This window comes from Bison bison, unplaced genomic scaffold (assembly GCF_000754665.1).
Source record: "Bison bison bison isolate TAMUID 2011002044 unplaced genomic scaffold, Bison_UMD1.0 scf7180017863415, whole genome shotgun sequence".
Taxonomy (NCBI): domain Eukaryota; kingdom Metazoa; phylum Chordata; class Mammalia; order Artiodactyla; family Bovidae; genus Bison; species Bison bison.
Genome location: NW_011493987.1, coordinates 276,588 through 296,273, shown reverse-complemented (window position 1 = coordinate 296,273; position 19,686 = coordinate 276,588). Strand labels below are relative to the sequence as shown.

General features: G+C 50.5%; 3 protein-coding genes across 6 annotated transcripts in view; 1 reads left to right on the top strand and 2 right to left on the bottom strand.

Annotated features, from left to right (window-relative positions):
* Positions 1-2,012, top strand: part of VWA7 (von Willebrand factor A domain containing 7) — an 8,768-nt gene extending 6,756 nt beyond the window's left edge. Inside the window, exons 10-15 of the mRNA XM_010833358.1 lie at positions 6-30; positions 133-225; positions 537-838; positions 916-1,055; positions 1,244-1,418; positions 1,521-2,012. Coding sequence (XP_010831660.1) covers positions 6-30; positions 133-225; positions 537-838; positions 916-1,055; positions 1,244-1,418; positions 1,521-1,694 — 909 coding nt within the window. The 3' untranslated portion in view covers positions 1,695-2,012. The remainder of the gene's footprint in view (positions 1-5; positions 31-132; positions 226-536; positions 839-915; positions 1,056-1,243; positions 1,419-1,520) is intronic.
* A 93-nt stretch (positions 2,013-2,105) lies between these two features.
* Positions 2,106-4,607, bottom strand: SAPCD1 (suppressor APC domain containing 1). Its single transcript, XM_010833330.1, has 5 exons — positions 3,969-4,607; positions 3,601-3,741; positions 3,009-3,104; positions 2,821-2,910; positions 2,106-2,733 (listed from the first exon to the last, which is right to left on the bottom strand). Exons 1-5 carry the CDS (start codon positions 4,080-4,082, stop codon positions 2,638-2,640), a joined length of 537 nt encoding a protein of 178 aa, XP_010831632.1. The 5' UTR covers positions 4,083-4,607; the 3' UTR covers positions 2,106-2,637.
* Positions 4,466-18,247, bottom strand: MSH5 (mutS homolog 5). Of its 4 annotated transcripts, none has more exons than XM_010833333.1 (25): positions 18,188-18,247; positions 17,626-17,776; positions 17,232-17,355; positions 16,699-16,779; positions 16,452-16,514; positions 15,620-15,741; positions 15,328-15,437; positions 15,037-15,072; positions 14,630-14,712; positions 13,826-13,871; positions 10,755-10,893; positions 10,576-10,638; positions 8,709-8,837; positions 8,337-8,409; positions 8,067-8,176; positions 7,754-7,834; positions 7,442-7,529; positions 7,037-7,226; positions 6,805-6,931; positions 6,248-6,397; positions 5,822-5,896; positions 5,484-5,627; positions 5,164-5,301; positions 4,937-5,010; positions 4,466-4,715 (listed from the first exon to the last, which is right to left on the bottom strand). In XM_010833333.1, the coding sequence occupies exons 2-25, from the start codon at positions 17,761-17,763 to the stop codon at positions 4,604-4,606; spliced, it is 2,496 nt and encodes an 831-aa protein (XP_010831635.1). In that variant the 5' UTR covers positions 17,764-17,776; positions 18,188-18,247; the 3' UTR covers positions 4,466-4,603. The 4 variants fall into 4 exon arrangements, with proteins under 4 accessions (XP_010831635.1, XP_010831634.1, XP_010831633.1 ...); XM_010833332.1 differs by having other exon boundaries at positions 18,144-18,235; XM_010833331.1 differs by having other exon boundaries at positions 17,626-18,223.
* Positions 18,248-19,686: the final 1,439 nt, after the last annotated feature.

Sequence of the window (19,686 nt, the reverse complement as noted above, 5' to 3'; positions counted from 1 at the left end):
CCAAGGGTACCCCCCGGGTGAGAGTGCAAGGTAAGAAGGATGATATTCCTGGGAAAGGGACGGGGAGACCAGAGAGCAATATCAGTCACATTCATCGCGGGAGGGTCTCTGACTGCCTTCAACCTCCTTCAGCCCAGACCTCCCTGGACTTCCTCTTCCACTTTGGGATCCCCATGGAGGATGGACCCCACCCTGGCCTCTACCCCCTGACTCAACCAGTTGCAGGTACATCTAACCCCACCCCTAACTTGTGTGTATATATGTAATTTTTTATTGAGTTACAACATTTAACAAGGTGCACTAAACTTAAGTGTACAGGCTAGGTGGATTTTATATATTAATAACCATCACTCAGCTCAAGCTATGGAACATTTCCAGCATCCCAGAACTTGCTGCTGGCCCTGCCCATCAGTACCCACTAGAGGTAACCCCATTGCCCCATCCACATGGCCCAGAGCTAACCACTATTCAAAGCCGTTCATGTTTTTCTCCCTGTCTCACGCCCATCTCTGTTCTCCCCTCCTCCCCCCATCCAGGTCTCCAGACCCAGCTGCTGGTAGAAGTGACAGGGCTGGGCTCCAGAGGAGGCCCTGGAGGCCCTCTGCCGCACTTCTCCCATGTGGTCCTCCGAGGGGTCCCGCAGGGTGCTGAACTGGGCCAGGTGCCTCTGGAGCCCAGGGGACCCCCAGAACGAGGTCTCCTTGCTGCCTCGCTGCCGCCCACCCTTCTGTCCACCTCGGGACCCTTCTCCCTGGAGCTGGTTGGCCAGGACGGAGTGGGACGGGGCCTGCACCGGGCGGCCCCCCAGCCCTGTGCTGTAGTTCCGGTCCTGCTGGAGGTGAGAGGCTGCGGAAGGTGTGGCTGGGGCTGGAGGGAACGCGGCCTGCTCCTCCCCTGACCAGCCCTCCTCCGCAGCTCAGCGGTCCCCCGGGTTTCCTGGCACCAGGCACCACGGCCCCGCTTAGCCTCCGCATCGCCAGCTTTTCTGGCCCTCAGGATCTCCATCTTAGAACGTCTGCCAAACCCAGTTTCGCCCTCACCTCCAACCTCTCCAGGTGAAGTCCCTGAAACCTCCTGCTCCCTTCTAGTCCCATCTTTCTGTGCCCGGGCATGGGATCTGGTAGGTGCTCCTCTGGCCCTTTGGGATGGGAGCTCAGATTCCTCGCTCCCCTCCCCACCTCCCCTTGGCTCCCAGCTATTCAGAGCCTGTGGCTAAAGCCAGATGGTGGCATCCACTCCCCAGGGTTCACCTGGAACAGAACGAGTCCGCCTGGGGGCGCCTGTGGCTGGAGGTACCAGACACAGCCGCCTCCGACTCCGTGGTGATGGTGACGGTGACTGCAAAGAATGGAGAAGCCAGCACGATGCCCCCGACCCATGCCTTCCTCCGGCTCCTGGTGCAGGCCCCCGCCCCGCAGGTGAGTGCCCCCACTTTCCATTGCAGGAGAGGCAGGGTAAGGGGAGAGTGGTGCGGGATTAATCTGGGGGCAACCACCCTGACAGTCTCAAATTCTCCCCAGGACCAGCTCCCTGCTCCCGCCTACTCGACTGACCCGGTCCTCAACACCTCACGCCCTGCCTTCCATTTTTTCACCTCAGTCACTCAGGGTGGGGCTGGGGGCGGGCTGGTGGGCAACCCCTGGTGGACCACATTTGGGGTGATGCTGCTTCTGCTCGGCCTGGGCCCCTGGTGATGCAGCAGCCCCTGGAGGGAAGGGTCTCCAGCGCTGTGCGCCATCTTGCCCACTGATGAGAAGATAGGAGGGGCCTCTACCTCTCCAGGTGGGATACAAGTTTTCCTTCTCATCCACTTGCCTTTTTTTCCAAGACTGGGATAGAGGGCAATGAATTTCCCACAATGCACTTTCCCTAACCCTTGTGGGGGTAGGGGAGAAAAAAACAGATTCATTTTTGGAGAAAGTTGCTTTCTCTTTCTCTGCAGCATCTTTACTCCACTACTTATTCATGCTCTCTCCCAAGCGCAGGTGGAAGGGAAGATATCTGGGACAGTAACTAAGACTGGAAGTGGGGAGGTGGGTTCCCCACCTCCTACCCAAAGTGTTATTTATAGAATTGCCTTTATTGACATTCTGGAGATGCTCCTATTTTATTTTTGAAATTCTGGAGAGGCTTCTATTTTATTTTTGTATTTAAAATTGAAGAACAATGCCAATAAACATGTCTTCTCCCCAGAGAGATTTCAGAGAAAGATCACTTATGTACATTGTATCAGAAAGAGTAGGGGGGTTCTCAGGTGGGTGCTAGTGGTAAAGAACCAATGCAGGAGACGTAAGAAGCATGGGTTCTATCCCGAGTCAGGAAGATTCCCTGGAGAAGGGCATGGCAACCCACGCAGGTATTCTTGCCTGGAGAATCCCATGAACAGAGGAGCCTGGTGGGCTTGCAAAGGGTCAGACATGACTGAAGCAACTGAGCATGCATGCATAGGAAGAGTGAGAGCATGAAATAGCAAAAAAGATAAAATGGAAGTTTTCAGGAGCAGAGAAAAAACTTTACACCGGTATATTTGGATTTCAGTTGACCTGCCACCCAGAGCCATTTAGTTGTTGAGTCAGAATAAGGAGGCTAGGGGTTCTCTCAGTCTCATCAGCATGACTGAGGGGACCACAGGAACCTTTAGACACGGGTAGGGCCCCTCCGTCCATGGGGGCAGCCTGGCTGAGCCGTCTCCCCTGTTGGCTGAATGCCTCCTTTCTGCTGCCTTGACATCTCCTGGAGAAGAGGAGAGAGACAGTCTGGACATCTGTGTTCCTCACCCCCACAGCCGGCTGGCCAGGGCTCCTGCCCACCCCCACCCACCTGTTGCCGCCACATGTCCTGTTTCCTTGGCCTTCCCTTCCAGTCCTGGGTGGTGCAGGAACTAGCTTTGTTTGGGGGATGTGGGAAGAACTGGGGGGAAATGCGATGTTTTGTTAGACCAGTGCTGACCCCAAGTCCCTTCTTCATCCCCATTTCCCAAAAGTCTAAACTAAAAACAATAAACTCACCTTCCCCTGAAGCAGATTCTGCAAGCAGATGTTCACTCTCTGAATCTGGGCTAACTGGGGGCCACGGGGCTCTGAGTGTAAATCTGTTAGAAAATTCTAGAGGAGGAATTGGAGGCAGACAACATAGTGAAACTTGAGCTCCATCTGCCACTCTTCTCCTGCCACCGCAGGCCATTCCTCTCCTCCATCCAGGCCCCTCAGTCCAGTTCCCTGCCAGGCAGGTGGGCAATTCCAGTATTCTCTGCTTCATCTCTGTAACAGTCCAGTTCTTCAGCCCCTCAAACGCCATAGTCCCCACTTCTCTATTCTTTATGGATCCTCCCTGCCCATCCCAGCTCATTTGAACAATCCAGGCCACTCCCCCAGCTCCACAGAGAGATTCAAATTGTGTCCCTCTGAACAGAATGCCAACCAGCCTTCTCTAGGCCCAACTATGAACACCAACCTAACACTTGGGGGCATCCTGTCGTTACAATGCTGCTTCCCATTCTTGATCCCTGTCCATTAACTCTTGCCTTTCCGGGATGGTGTCAGGCTGTGTCCACCCATCCCTGTAACCCCTGCCCCCCCACCCCTTGGGTCAGCCCCATACCTCACCAAGGGCCCCCACGTGCAGCTGCTGTTGCTGAGCCTCCCTCAGACGGCCCTGATACCAGGCCTGGCTATGCTCCAGCAGCTCCAGCCCCTGCCAAAGGGCGTCCTGCTCCCGCTCCAGTGCCTGCATCCTCTGCAGCTGAAAAGGCAAGGAGCAAAGGCTGACTCACTCTATAGCAGGGTGATGGGCCATGCTTGGCTTCACTGTCTGGTCACTGACTGTGAGTCCAGACTGGCTACTGGGGACCTGCAGGGCGAGTGAAAGCAGGGGGCTGGAGCTGTGCGTCCTCAAAATTGACGGGGACTGTAGGAGACTAATCTAGGGAGATGGGCTTCCCCAGGATTTCCTGTGGGACTGATACTCACCCAGAGGAAGAAGCTCCGGGCCCCTGGGTCTTGGCGGCTTGTCTCCAGTGGCAACAACAGAACTGTGTAGGGGGCTTGCACCAGGGGCCACCCACCGGGACCCCGGCTCCCCATGGCTCTGAGGTGGGAAGGGTGGAGCCACGCCCACTGGTGCAGGGCTGGGCCCTCCCTTTCCCCCAGCCTTGTACTGGTCCTGCCTAGTCTTTCAGCCTCTTAGAGCCCTTCCAGCTGGGTCTGTCTGAGGCCAGGGTGTTCCTACTTTGAAGGAAAAGAACATCTTGGGCTTCTGTCTTCTTCCTCATCTGTTTTCGTAGGGCCTGATGCAGTGGCTGGTTCTCATAAAGTCCCCCTGGTAGAGCCCGAGGCCTCCCTCCAGCAGTGATACTGTATTTACGATGTGGCAAGGCAGGTTCCTCTGTAGACTTCTGCTTCCTGTTTCATCTCTTTCCTACTCGCTTCGCTTTGTTTTGGCTGGTCTGAGGAAACAACAACTTTCTCCAAAATAAGCTTTATTACTAACATTAAACAGAATTTCCAGGGAAACAGAGAACTCTGGGTCTGAGGGAGGTAAGGAAACAAGGAGGCCTGGCAGCCTTCAGGGGTTTGGAACCTGGAGGAGGGCCCAGGAAGGACTCTCAGAGGATGGTGGTAGCAGCAGGCAGCACCTCCTGACTCATGAAAATGTCCAGGTCCAGGCTGGGATCTTCCAAATCCAGTTTCAGAAACTTATCTACTAATGTCTGGCAACTGAAGGGAGAGAAGAGTGAGGTTTGGGGGAGGATGGATAACAGAGTCCCTGAGCAGAGGGGAGAGGATGCAGTACAGGAAATCCAGGACCTTGAGAATTAGGAGTTTCAGAAAGAAACTGTGAATCATTAAAGGGCAAAGAGGCTGGCTGAGTCCCTGGAAGGGGCAAAGGAGCTGCAGAACATGGACCCTGAGAACAAGCACCCTGGGCCTGCACTCACTTTTCCATTTGCTTCTCCTTTAGCAGCTCCTTGACAGGTTTGATGGGCTTTCCACTGCGGATCAAGTCTGAAACCTGGGACCAAGGAGGAAGGGGTAGGGGTGGGGGTGGGTAAGAGAAAAGAAAGTATGGGTCAGAAATGCCATGGGCCCAGAAGTCCGGACCCCTGAGAGAAGCAGGGACAGTGGATGGGAGCCCTGACGGAGGTGGTTGCTCTTCGGGCCTTACCTGCTTGCCGCGAGCAATGAGTTTCTCAGGAAGCCCGGCCTGGGCAGCCGTGTGGGAGGCGTGGCTGGCACGGGCAACACCTTCACAAACTTGATAGAAGAAGACAAGGTCGTCCCCATCCTCACAGGTCTCCATGGTCTTCAAAGAGAATAAAAGGGGACAGTGTTCGTTCTGCTTCCTGCCCCAATACCCTTGGTCAGTCGCCGTTGAGAGTAAGAAACGGAAAGGGACACGGTCCCTGTTCTGATGCAGGAGCCAGTTCCCAGCTCCGGGAAATGCTCAGCTTCGGGGCCCCTGGGGAGCGGGGTAGGTCTCCTCACCAAGTACTGCACAAGCGGCCCCCGCGGCAGCAGCTGCAGCTGAACAAGGCTCAGAAAGTTGGTGGCCACAAAGATGTGGGGACACATGGGTCCGAGTGCCAGCCAGTGTCGGATCACGGCAGCCAGCAGCGCGAGCCCATCCACCTGCGAGGGGCGCAGGGTAGCACAGGGTGAAGGTGTGGAGCCACAGGTGCCCCGTGCGCCCCCTCCTCCTGCCGGGCCTTCCCCCCTCATGCCCACACACCCCTATTCTTTTCCAGAGGCCCTGCCCCACCCTCCTCCTCCTTCGCCCTCCTTCATTTTCCTCTCCTTAGTTCCTCGTTAGCTTTTGCCCTTACCGTGTTGGTTCCCTTTCCGAATTCATCCACAAGGACCAGCGAGCGCTCGGTGGCATTGTTCACTGCTTTCGCCACCTGCTGGGCACCCGGTGGATAAGGGAGAGTTTCATAAACATTCGAGGCCTGGCACTGACCAGTGTGCCTGTGAGTAAAGATGCCTGAATACGTGTACACCCTACTGAACTGCAAGTTCTTTAATGGCGAGACCCAAGTTTCGTTCATCCTTTCATTGACAACAGTGCCTCTCACAAAGCCAGGGACTGGCAAAGGTTCATGGTATTGATTCTCCTGGTTTCTGAACTGGGTGCTCCCTGCCCCTCACGTAAAGAACAGGCAGCAGAAGGAAATTTTTTCCTGTTCTGACCATTTTTCAGGGCTAGGGTTTCTTTCCCATTATCCCCTCCCCCAACCCTGCCTCCTCTTGACCTGGTTGAGGTCGATCATGAAGGTGGAAAGGCCAAGGGAGATGGATTCGCAGCTGTGAATTCGGGTGAAGATGGCATCTACTGCCCCGATTTCAGCTTCCTCTGCTGGCACAAAGCTGCCCACCAGGGCCATGAATGTGATCAAGCCTACCTGAATAAGGGAGGAGAGAGGTACAGTGCCCGGTGGTGTGGGCTGAGGTGAAGGTGAGGCTAGTCTCAGGAGAGAATGATAGATCAAGATAGAAGGACACAGTTTAACAACCGCTTCGGCTCACTTTAGAGTCAGTGAAAAGTGGCAGGGAGTTGGCAGAGGCATTCTGAGGAACAGCGTGGACCTCCTCGGAGGCAGGAGAGGAGGATTCAGGTCAGAGGATGGTCACTGGCACACGGCCCTCCTTCAGGTAGAGAATGAGAATGCAGCAGGGAGAGGGACAGCGGGGGTGAGTCTGTTCATGGCATGTGGGGTCAGAGCACAATGGGGAAGAGCGGTGGGGGCCTGGGGTGCCTGGGAGGCGGGGGATGGGGATGATGGAGGTGGCAGTGCCGGGGCTTGTCTACCTGTTTGAGGTAGATGCTCTTCCCTGAGGAGTTGGGTCCGGTGATGACTTTGACCCTCCCTGCGTCCCCCCCACACTCTGCAGAGTTGGGCACGAAGGTACGGGCACAGAGTTCCATCAGTGGATGCCTGCAGCCGGTGCAAAGTTACCTTGCATGTGGCCGGCCTGTGGATCCAGAACATGGGGCCTTTGGGCCCCTCGTTGTCTATTCCTCCACCCATTTCTGTCCTCACCTGCCATTCTGGATTCGTACCCCAAGGAGCCGTGGGGAGTAACGGGGCCTTGAGTAGCTGTAGTCCCGAGCGGCACTGGCAAGAGCCAACAGGACGTCCAGGCGGGAGGCAAGGTCCAACACCCGGGTCAAGACGGCTGCCCGCGCCAGCACCTGGCATTGCAGCTGGTGCATCAGCAGGGTCTCCTGGTCTTGGGGCAGGGGAGGGAAGGAGCTGGTGTCAGCTCCAGGGGAGAGCAAAAGAGAGACAAAGAAGCCAGCAGATGAACCTAGAAACCATCTGAAATCCCAGAGACACTCAGAAAAGGCAGAGTCAGAGAGAGAGAAGGAATAGCAGGAAGGAAAGGAGCCTACTGGAATCACCTCCACACTGCCCAGCCCGCTCCAGCCACTCGCTTCTCCTCACCCCGGATGTCACAGTGCAGGTCCCCCAGCAGTGCATCCAGCTCCTTGGTTCGAGCACTTCGATAGTGCAGCTTCTCCTCTGAGAGGAACTGGGTACAAGGGTTCAAAGCTACGGGCTTTGCATCTCTCCATCGTCATCTTCTCTCACCCCACCCCAGCCCTGGCCTAGATTTCTTTCTCCTTTGTCTCAGAGCTGGTAAAGATACAACAATGAAAGAGGGATCCCACATTGGGCAGAGCTAACGGGGAAAGGCCCTCCCTCAGCTGCTGATTGCCTTTCCTTATCTCCCCCTACAGAGGTCAAGGGTCTCACCATGAAGTCCAGACCTTCAATCTCAAAGTCACTGGTCTCCACCATGGAAGGCAGGCGGGGAATAGAAAGAAGGAAGCCGATCTGGGGAGAGTAAAGAAGAGATAAAGCAAGGAGTGATGCTCTGGGCACTTTCTTTAGAAGTAGCCAGAGTCCTCTGTGTCCCCCAAATGCTTCCCTCAGGGGCCTAAGCACCAAAGAGTGTTCACATTCTTCTGATTTCTCCAGGAGTTTTCTTATCTACCTGTGTCCTTCCTAAGCCTCATGTCTCCCTAATGCCCCCGGGGAGTGCACCACCCCTGCCTCCTGCCCTCACCAGAGGGATGTAGATGACACTGCATGAAGGAATCCGGGAGTCCAGATTCTCCAGCTCCTTCCGAGCCACCTCAGTGAGGAAACTGGGAAGTCCCATCAGTCTTCGTTTTTCTAAGAGTGTGGAAGACACGTGGATATCAAAAGTAAGGCTCCCACCCTGGTTGCGATGATCATCCCCACTTGCAGGGGTCACCTGCAGAGGACGGTACCCCATCACAGGGCAGGTTCATGTTTCTGAGCTCAGGGGCCCATCTGTACACCTAACACTCACTCTCATCAATTTCAGGATCTATGTTGGGGAGGACCGTGAAGCGATTTTCAGCAAGGCTGCCCTCGAAGTCCACCTGAGGAGACAAGAAATCCAGGTTCTTTCCATCCAGCACAATCTCGTCCTATTCCTCACCTCTACCTGGGCCCCAACTCGCCCTTTAGTCCTGGCTTTAACCCTGACCCTCCAGGCCTCAAGGCACACCCCTAATGTCTGCCATCCCATCTTCTGACCATCCAGCTGACCTCAGTGTGTCCCATGCATCCTCGTTTTCCACACCATATTCCCCAGAGCTCCCACCCATTGTTCTCCATTATTTAGATCCGTCTCTCTCCCCTAGTTTCCCAGGAGATCTTTCTCTTTCGTTCCACTCACCACTTTCCCAATGAGGCTGGCAATGCGGTGCAGGTCATCTGAGAACTCTTGGGCAATGTCGCGGAAGAGCTGAATGGACTGGGGCAGGGAGCGGCAGGCATCCCTCAGGCCCAGAGCACTGTACACTGTCTGTGGGAGAAATGGACAGAGGAGGGTGGCCCGTACCCAGGCCGGGCTGAGGCGGGGGGATAGGGCTGGATGGAGAAGAACAAAGACCAATAGGGAAAAACATAATAACAGAGACGGAGGAGCTCTCAAAGGCAAAAAAGAAACCAAGAGAAAATAGCATCTGCAAAACTCTTCACCAGGCATCACACTAAGCACTGAGACTCTGAAGACAACAAAGACAGGAGGGTCCCTTGTCCCACAAGGGCTCTCAGTCTAGTGAGGAAGACAGAAATCTACCCAGAAGATTTAAAAACAAAGTGGTAGGTGCTTTGATAGACATTTGTACAACGTCCCAAGAAAGAAGTTTGTACAGAGGAAGGAGAAAGAGAAATACGGATATGAAAGGCAGAGAAGAAGTAAATAGGCAGTAGGGGCAATGCCAGCATTTGGGTGAGAGAGCACGAAGACAGGACGGGTGAGAGTCACTGAGAGTCACTTAATTCCCAGCGTGAAGGTCAGTGACCTGGGGTGGCTGCTCTAACCAGGGATTAGATTGAGTGCACAGACCCAATCCAAAGGACATTTACTGAACCTTACTCTGTGTCAAAGGACACATAGAGAATATAAATCAAAGGGCTTATAATCTACCCATGATGGAAACAAACAAGTAGCAAAACAATGGCTACTCACAAAAAAGCCTGAGCAAATTGTGGAACTAACTAAAATTACTAAGGAAGTTCACAGAATAAGACTTACATGGGGCTTCCCTGGTGGCTTCGTGGTAAAGAATGCTCCTGCCAATGCAGTAGACACAGGATTGACTCCTCGTCTAGGAAGATCTCACATGCCTTGGAGCAACTAAGCCCAAGTAACTGAGCCTGTGCCAGTGCACAACTATTGAGTCTGTGCTCTAAAACCTGGGAGAGGCTTCCCAGGTGGCAGAGTGGTAAAGAATCCACCTGCAGTGCAGGAGATGTGGGAGATGTGGATTTGATCCCTGAGTCGGGAAGATGCCCTGGAGGAAGAAATGGCAACCCATTCCAGTATTCTTGCCTGGAGAATCCCATAGGCAGAGGAGCCTGGTGGGCTATAGTCCATGAGGGTGCGAAGAGCTGCACATGACTGAGCATTCGTGCACGCACTAGACCCTGGGAACCGCAACTACTGAAGCCTGCGCATCCTAGGCCCATGCTCCCCAGCAAGAGAAGCCTCTGCAATGAGAAGCCTGCACAACAACTAGAGAGGAGCCCCCACACACCGCAGCTCAAGAAAAGCCTGTACAGCAAAGAAGACCCAGCACAGCCACAAATAAATAAATAATTTTAAAAGCCATTACATCTAAGAGACGAATATAAATCTAAACGAGATAATTGACAATAATAAAATATTCATTTTTAGGTAAGACAGTGCGATTGTTCTCTTTAAAAAAATAATTTTCTTTTAGAAATCATATTGAAATATTTATGGGTGAAGTGATGTGATGGCTGGGAATTGCTTCAAAATAATCCAAGAAAAGGAAAGTAAGAGAAGAGATATGTGAAACAAGATTTGCATAAGTCAAAGTGTTAAAGCTACAGGGTGGGTACATGAGGGTTCATTATATTATTCTCTTGAAAATTTTTTTGACAATTTCCACACTACAAAGTTTTTTTTTTTTTAAGGTGTTGGGATAAAGTTGGACATGGGGACAAGAGTAAAGAAGGTTTGGGACACATGCTGGGGGCTTAACCTGGATTTCTAGGTTCAAGGGAGGTCTTACCTTGTAAAGAACCTGCCAGTCACTGACCTTGGTGTGGGACAACGTCATGCGTTTAAGAATCAGCTACAGTCGGACAAGGAGACAGTTGCTGGTTTCCTTCTCCCACTCTAATGGCCATCAAGATGCCTACCACTCCTCAGCCTCCTTCCCCACCTCCCTGCCCCCCAACCCGGGCTCACAGGCACGTTCTTGATGTGACCCAGCAATCGGTGTAGCATCTGAGCCATGTCCAGATTCTGGGGTAACAGGAAAAACTGAATGACATCCAGACGGGAATTCAGTTCCCCCAGGTCCTGGGTTGGACGTGTGAACCACAGCCTGGAAGTGAGGGTTGGAGTGGGGAGACCAGGAATTACATCTGTTCTCATCAGTGTCTTGATCTCAACTTGGGAAAATGTGCCTTTGGAGGGCCCTGGGGGATGGTGGCAATGTGTATTGGTACACATTGTAAATACAGTGTCATATCTATGCAAGTGTGTTTACTCACACCTACTGAAAATCTCTGGATGTGAGCACGACCTGACTGTGTATCTCGGTTGTGATGATATGACCATGTGTCATTCCCTGTGGATAGGTGATGGAGCTTTTCAATATTTTTAGAGGGAGAGCAGAGTGTTGAGGCATTTGAATTCCAACACTCTAGCTCTATCTGCAGCTGAGAAGGAGTGAGTCAGAAAGAGTTTGCACATCCATATTTAGCTGTGAAATAGCAGACATTCGTCTTTTCATGTCCTTCCTATGAAAGTATGTAACTGTTCCATGTAGAATGATAAGTCCTCAGTTCATAAGTCCTCAAGGTCATGACTGCAGGGAAGAAAGTATTGGGTAGAGGTACTTAAAGAGCTTCACAACATTGTCTTGTTTTTAAACTGACTAGTGGAAACACAGAGGTTTATATTATTATTACTACCTTTTATGTGGAGGTATTTCCTGACAAATTGAATTATTATACAGAAATAAATGTCTCATCTGTGTTTCTTTAATTCAGGGAGGGTATCCCTATCTCTCTATGGCCATGAAGAGTAGTGAGACGCTATAATGACCTGGGAGGCCACGGATTCCTTCCTGCATTAGAGCAAGCCGTTAGGCATACTATTTTGTGTAAGAGCCAACCTGTGGAGACACTGGGGCCTAAGGATGTATATCTCACACTGAGTCTATGGCCACTTATTCTTGGTTAGAAAACCCTAGGTTAGAATGAAATGGAGGACTCATTTGGATTCGAGAGTGGGTTTCAGGCAACTCTGGTTCCTGGGCACAGGGGAGCAGAGGTGCCTGAGGCAGTGTAGGCCAGTCTGTGAATACCCTCCCTACATGGGCTCACCAGACAGGCTTCCTTATAAAACACCTGAGTGTCTCTGACTTATGTACTTCAAGTGCCTGGAGGTCTTGGTCAAGTCAGGCTCAAGTCAGTTGAGGAGATGAGGCTCTTAGAAGATAAGCAAATTGTCCAGTCATGCCCCTAGTAAGAAGGACAGCTGGATTTCAAAATTAGATCTCCAGACTGCTTGGACATCACTCTTCAGAGCATACTGTGACAGTCACATTCCAGGTTCCTTGCCTGGCTTTAGATCAGCTGGGCCCTTAGCTGATCATCAGGTTGTGAGTCTATGCCCTGTGGGGGTCCTATCTAGGGAATCTGCACTCTCCCTCACTTTTGATTCAGTTCTCTTCTCTTCTGAGAATTCCTTTCCTTTCATCCCTCATTGAGATTAGAGATCTGGACCAGAAGAACTAGACAATATAGGGGTAATTAAATTACCTCACCAATTATCTGGAGATGACTTCATAGATAATCCTAAATTAACCTCCAAGATATAGAGTGCAGGGCAGGTGGCATGGGAAAAGGATTGTGTACCTGCAGGCTAGCAAAGGTTTCCTAACTTTTCAGAGATGATGTAACCAGTGTGCTTGCATCCTACTTCATAGAGGGTTATGTGCTGAGGTAACAAGAATGTGCCATGGCATAGCATTCACTCACTTGCATAGAGGGCAAGTAGATTCACTAAGTGCTAATTCCAACCTGATGTGATAGTGCAATTAAAAAACATAAATAACCACTATGTGATCACACAGCAAGATGCGTGCCAACACACTCAGAGGTGCCTGTGAAAGCTTCACCAAAAAGGTGATAGTTGGGTTGCACCTTGAAGAGGATGTAAGATTCTGATCAGTGGAGAACAGAGGAAAGACTTTCTAAAGGGAACAGCATAAATGTAGACTGGAGGGGGAATTCTCTGGTGGTCTAGTGGTTAAGACTCCACATTTTCACTGTGAGGGCCCAGGTTCATCCTTGGTCTGGGAACTAAGATTCTAAGTCTTGTGGCCAAACAGCAACAACAACAAAAAATAACCATACACTTGAAGAGATAAGCCTTGAAATTAAAATTGAGGAACCCTCAGCATTGTACTGCTAAAGATGAAAATCTTCATCCTGTAGGTAATGAGGGAGCCTCCTAAGATTTGTCTTTTGTTTTTACTTAAAAGGTTTAAAAAATAGGGGAGTGACATGTTCAGATCTCTGTTTTGGAATGACAGTTATTTTAGAATGAAGAACAGATTGGGGAAAAGAAGAGTTTAGAGGCAGAGACACCAATTTGAAGGTGAATGCAATGCTCCAGGTTAAAGATGAAGATATTAGAATTAGAACAGAGGAAAGAGGGAGAAGGGGATGGCTGGGAGATACATTTTAGGATAGAATCAATAGGTCTTAGGGAATAACTGAATATGGGGGGTGAGGGAGAAGCATCAATCCAAGGTTCAGAGCTTGAAAAGCTATATTGCCAGCAACTCCACTAAGCAGAAAAGGGAATGCAGAAAGTAGGAACAGGGCCAGTGGGCATAGGTTTGGACGCTCTGGGTTTGAGCTTCCTGTGGAAATCGCAGGTGGTAATGATAGGCAAAAGAGTATTCCACATGTGGAGCTCAGAACTAGAGATACTCATTTGAAAGTCATAGAGAACAGCTCACACCTGAAGTGTGCTTCTAGCCATTAAAGATATTACCATGTGCACACTGCTGTCTTGTGGTTGTGTTTCTGCTGCGAGTACGTGTGAAAGTCCGAGTGTCATCAATGGCTTTGTATGTATCTGTGCTGACAATGTAAAATGAGAGTAACACACCACATGGGGTCGTTGTAAGGACTAAAGGCATTTAGCCAGCATTTGGGAAAGGGCAGCTGTTTTCATTCCTGTTAAGGGTGGTGTGTTTGAGGCTATAGGCGGCATGCACACGTGTGACTCTCGCTCACCTGAGCAGCTTCTCTCCCCACTTACAGCGGCATCTATTGAGGATTCCTGTTGGGGTAGGGAGTGAGTCTGTTACAAGCAGGGGCAGAGAAAGGAATGTATGGATGTGTCTAAGCTGAGGCATCAGGGTCAGAGGTTTGGGTGCTGGGCTGGCTGGCTTGGGGGTTAGTCCCCAGATACAGGACACAAAGGCAGCCAAAGCCTGCGTCTGGCCACAAGTCTGAGCCGGGATTACCTTACATGGGCCTGGGGGAGGGAATGAGCACTCATAGGAACACTCAGCCAGAAAAATATTCAGAGTAGGCACAGTTAGACTCACAAAAAGCCCAATACATATACGTAAACATTAGACCCAACCCACTGAGATGCACAGTGAAACCACATGGATACTTGGGTGATGTCCCCAACACAGCCTAAAGCCTGAAACAACTATAAGAGATAAAACTCTATGCAAAACAAACACAAGAGTTATGCAACTACATAACTCTCCTCTATATATAGGGTTTCCCAAAGTCCCTAGACAGGTACATCACTAGTACAAACATTCATACAAACCCAAGGAATAAGACAGAGTTGGTAAAGTAGGGAATAATATGCAAATGACATGGGACAACTATACTGGACAAGGCTTCGGGGAGATGCCCAAGCTCAAGAAGGGTATAAAGAAGATAATAAAGCTGGACTAGAGCAGAAGTGACAGCTGGCAGTGGGGTAAAGTGGGAAGAGAGGGGCTGGGATCCATCTCTGGAGGCAGCTGCTTTTCTGGCAGGCCTGTGCAGTGGGGGATGAGGGACAGGCACACCTACCAAAGAGGCTGAGCCCCTCCTTGAGTCCGCTGGCCACTTTGTACACCGAGGGGTGAGACTCACTCTTAAATATCTGCAGAACACTATCAGGGAGAAATTAGGGTCATGTGGGTTTTTAAAGGTGATTGAGAAAATGGAATGGGGATTGGGACCTCTCCTGAGATCAAGTCTTTATGTAAGGTTTGTCCCTCACTGCTCTCCACCTCAGTTTCTCCATTTAGAAAAGGAGGGTAACACCTTTGGTTTTTCTTCTTCTCTCCTCTCACCACCCCACTTCTCTTTCCTTCAGGGAGAGAAATCTTAATAGCCCCAGGATTAAAGAAACTGAAGCCCCATTAGGATTATTACAGCATTAAGCCTAATCCTTCTCCCTCCCCAAAGATGACAGCCTGCCTCCATCTCCTTACCTGTAAGTGTCTTGATCTATGCTCACCAGATTGGTTCTGAGAACAGAAAACAAGCAGAAAGGAAGGTGGCTGGGGTATGAGAGGTCTGAGTTCATTCCTAAGTCCCACCCACTTAGCCCTCCTTCCAGAAGACTGTCTCAGTTTTCTCCCCAGAGCTCCATACCCTCTCAGGAACCCTGTGTCCTGGAGCACTTTACCAAATGGGTCACTGCCACCACTCCCCAACCTTCCTTACTTTCCAGGCTTCCCAATCCCACCTTACTTTGGTTGAGGTTAGGGTAAGTCACCTACAACACAAATTTCTTAAAGCCTAGGATGGGGACGCTGACGTTATAGTCTTCTAGTTCAACCCCGATTCTTCTTCGACCCAGGAACTTGAGCAGTCCTCCAAGTGCTCGAACCTAGGATATCAGTAGTGGTGCTGGGCTAAATCCCAGTGTTTTGGTGGCTGGACAACACCAGGAAGAACTATTATTTTCCAGGACTGGGCTAGTACCTCCAGGACTCAACCCTGGTGTCCAGGTGCTTGTGCCTTTTTCTAACCTGCTACATCCCAGCCCTTATCTCGCAAGACCCATCTCACCATGAGGAGGCAGTCAAAGGGGATGATGGAGGAGAGGAAGAGGATTTTCTCGGTGGTGGTCATGGAATCTGGGAGGAAGGAGTAGTTTCCAGAAAGGAGGCGCTGTTTGCTTATCTCCAGGCCTATTTTGAGGGGGGAACGGGAGGGAAAGATCTTGTAGCCCCAATCTTCATCTTATTTTAAGAATGAGAAAACAGAGAGATGATGTGGCTTGCCAAATTCACACAGGCAATTAGTGGAAAGCTGAAACAAGAACCAAATTTTAGACCCTCTCTTTAGTCTACGTATAATATAAAGACGTTTGGCTGGGAACATAAGCTGAGAAAGATAAATGGCTCAGGCGAGTAAGAAATCTATCTGGAATTCAGGATTTTGGGTCAAAAAATCATATTAATTCAGGAATTTATTTTATTTTATTTTATTTTTAATTCAGGAATTTAGGATAGAACATTCCCTGTCCTTTTTACAAACCTGGGAAGATAATGGAAGTGCTTTCTAAATCAATAAGGTAACTGAGGTAGTGCCTTTTTTTTTAACTAAGGGGTAAATGGCTTTGGCTTAAAGGGGAAAATGCCAACAATCAAAATTGACCAAAAAATGCTACCACAATCTCTTTCAGGGAGGGCCCTCATCCCTAAACAAGCCTAAACTGCAGGTTATTAAAGGTAGGGATTAGGAGAGATTGTGGGGAGACTGGTCATGGGGCCTGAAGAACATATAGGTTTAAAATGAGACAGGGCTGAGAGGAGACCTCTGATGATGAAACTGGAATTAGGAGAAAGGGTCACATAACTGGGATGGGGGTGTGGGTAAAGTAAAAGGGAGGAGATACCAAAATCCACACTTGGCAAAAATATGATTTCAGGTCTCTTAGGCTCCCTGTGCTCTTGGGAGGCTATAAAGGAAACAAAGAAAGGGCCATCAGTCTGTACATCATAGTCGTTTTGCCTCTTTCCCATCTTCCCTCTCACCCAATTCTGATCTCCTGGCTGTAGCTCCGCACAAGACCCTTTAATCTCTGGAACATTCCGTAATTTTGTCCTTCCCCATTTTTCCTCTTTCCCGTTTTCAGTCCTTACCAAGCTTCCCTAGAAACCGAGTCATATTCTCATCCTGTTTGGCACTTGTAACAACAGACCGGGGATCGATTTCATCCAGAACTTGGAAGGAGAATGGAGAGCAAATGAGTTCGAGGATCTTTCTCTCGTGACTAAAAGGGAACCTGTTAACCCTCCCTTTGTTACCTCCCTTCACCCCTCAAAAACTTATTTCCTCCAAGAGCAGGGAAGGCCCCCCTCCCACACTGGGAGAAGTAGGAGTCACATATGAAATTAGAAAAAGAAAGCAGTAAGACTGATGGGGTAATAGGAGGGAAGAGGGGTGCCCATGAGATTATCACTGGATCATAAACCCCTAAAGGACAGACATGACTGATTTGCTCAGGACTATATCTCCAGCACCTGATATATTTGTGAATAATGAGATGAATTCCTGAAAACAATAAAGGGAGTCTCTAGGAGTCAACTAATAAAATAGATTGAGTCAGGTAAGGCCATGTGAATGCAATACACTTCCAGTGCCAGCACAGGGGAATTCGTAGATCTGTCCTTACCTCTTTGGAGCAGCTTGAGGCTCTCGTGGTCTGGGGCATCTGGCATAAAGTGGATGGTGGAGTCACTAGTATCATAGTAGGCAATGCCCAGGTATCCTGAATTCCACAGGACACATAGATGAATCTGTCGGGCAAGGAGGAAAGGAAACTAATAGTTGAACCACTGATAAGTACAGGGTTGGGCCATGTCTTATTTAATTTTAATTATTTTATCGACTCTCAGAGATAGGTATCATCACCCCCATTCAGTAAATGTGAAATCGACACTCAGCGGAGGGAAGTGACTAGCCCAGGTCTTCCCAGCCCCTTTATATTCTAACAATCAAGCGTTCCAATCAATTTCCGGCTCTGTCGAGCTCCTGCTCCTCCAACAGCGCCTCTCCCCCTACAAGACCTCAGCAGGCTCCTCCTCTCCCTCCTCCTCGGGCTCGCGGGGGCCCGGGTCTGAAGCCACGGTGGGGAAGCTGGCCGAGGCCTCCCCGGGTCCTGGTCCGTTCGGCGTCCTGGTTGGGGTCGCTGCTACCGAGGCCATGGCTTTGGAGGCTCTATGAATGCAGAAAATGAAGACAGTTCTGGAGCGAGAGCTCACTTGCTAGGAGGCTGGGGTAGTGGGGCGCGCAGAAGCAAATCCACTGAGAACTACTGGGAGAGGGCTGAGGGCAAAGCTGCGTGGACCGTCGAGAACTGTGGTTACAGGTGTAGGACATTTGGAGGGTCGAGTTTAACGGTATTTCACTTTAGTACAGACTGTGGAAAACACCACTCAGCCCACCCTCATTCCTGTCACGCGGAGGTTGTGTTTTGGAGACGGTCTTGCGGGTGCTTTGGGGGGCGAGTTTTACCCGCCTCCTCTCTCCCGTCCTGCCAACCAAGCCCCCAAGATCACAGTCTCACGATCTTGGCTTCCCCGACCTGGTTGCGGGAAACTCGCGGTGTTTTCCCGCCTTTTCAGTCACCTGGGTCGCGACGTGCGCGACACCTCGTCACTAACAGCCGCGGGCCAGCGGGACTGGAGCGCCAACACGAAGGTGGGGTGCGAGCGCACACGCCCCGCCTCCTTAGCCTCTATTGGTCGAAGAAACCCGGATCCTAACTAGAGATCCAACAGAGTGAAAGGGAAAAAAGGACCATAGAGAAGACTGGATGATGATTGGCCTATTCGCATACGGGGCGTTGCCAGAAGGTTCAAACTTCCCGCCCTCCGCCGTTGCCTAGCACCCGGGCCTCTGCCCTCAGGCTTTCTGGGCTTTGATTGAGAGCCTGTGAGAAACGTTCTTGGCAGAGTAGGAGCCCGAGCCCCATCCCCCACCCCATCCCCCGCAAAGGGTCTAGGGACTTTGGGGAATCTGCAGACGGGACCGACCTTAAAGGAACAGAAGTGCACTTTTTTAATTTTTTCCTGGAGAATGGAGATAAGCAACATTAATTCAACCTATGCCAACAAGTCTAAGTTAATATTTATAAAGAGCTTAGACCAGTGCCTGGCAAACACAGTAAGAGCTTCGTGAGTGTTTTAAATAAAATAAGCTGAAATAAGAAGCGAGGCTCCTATCTCAGTCCACCTCTGCCTGTTTCTTGGGTGCAGACTATGATCGCTGCCATAGGGGCACCACAAGGCCTAATTAATAATTTCGGCGCCCCACGAGAAGTTGGAAGTATTCGAATTTCACCAAATTCTGGCAGAAAGAAAAAGAAAAGAAAGAAAGTGAAGTTGCTCAGTCGTGTCTTTCCGACTCTTTCCGACCCCATGGACGGTAGCCTACCAGGCTCCTCGCTCCATGGGATATTCCCGGCAAGAATACTGGCAGAGAGAAGTAGACCTAATAAAAACACCTACACTCCTACAAGCACATGCCCCTACCCACACACACACACTCCTAAGAACAGAAGAGTGTTATTCACTCATTCTGGGCCAGGTGGTGGAATCAAAGCAGGGGACATAAGTTCCTACTCCATGAGCCTAATTTTTGAGTGTGTATATGAGGGGTAGAGAAACAAGAAGATAGAGAGACCAAAATAAGCAATCATAAAATTTTAAGGGACTTCCTGGTGACTTCCTGGTGGTCCAGCGGCTAAGATTCAATGCTGCCAATGTGCTGCCAATGCAGGGGGTCCAGGGTGGATCCCTGGTCAGGGAACTGGATCCCACATGCCACAGCTAAGAGTTCACAGGCTGCAACTAAGGATCCTGTGTGCTACAACTAAGACAGCTCAGTTCAGTCATTCAGTCATGTCCAACTCTTTGTGACCCCATGAACCGCAGCACGCCAGGCCTCCCTGTCCATACCAACTTCTGGAGTCCACCCAAACCCATGTCCATTGAGATGCAGCCAAATACATATTTTTTTTAAAGTCTCTTGAAATATGTCTTCACCCCCAGGTTGTTCTGGGTACTTTGAGATGCAGAGATTCCCATCCAAGCACTTAGGAAAGATGGTGGGTAAACTGGCTCTGC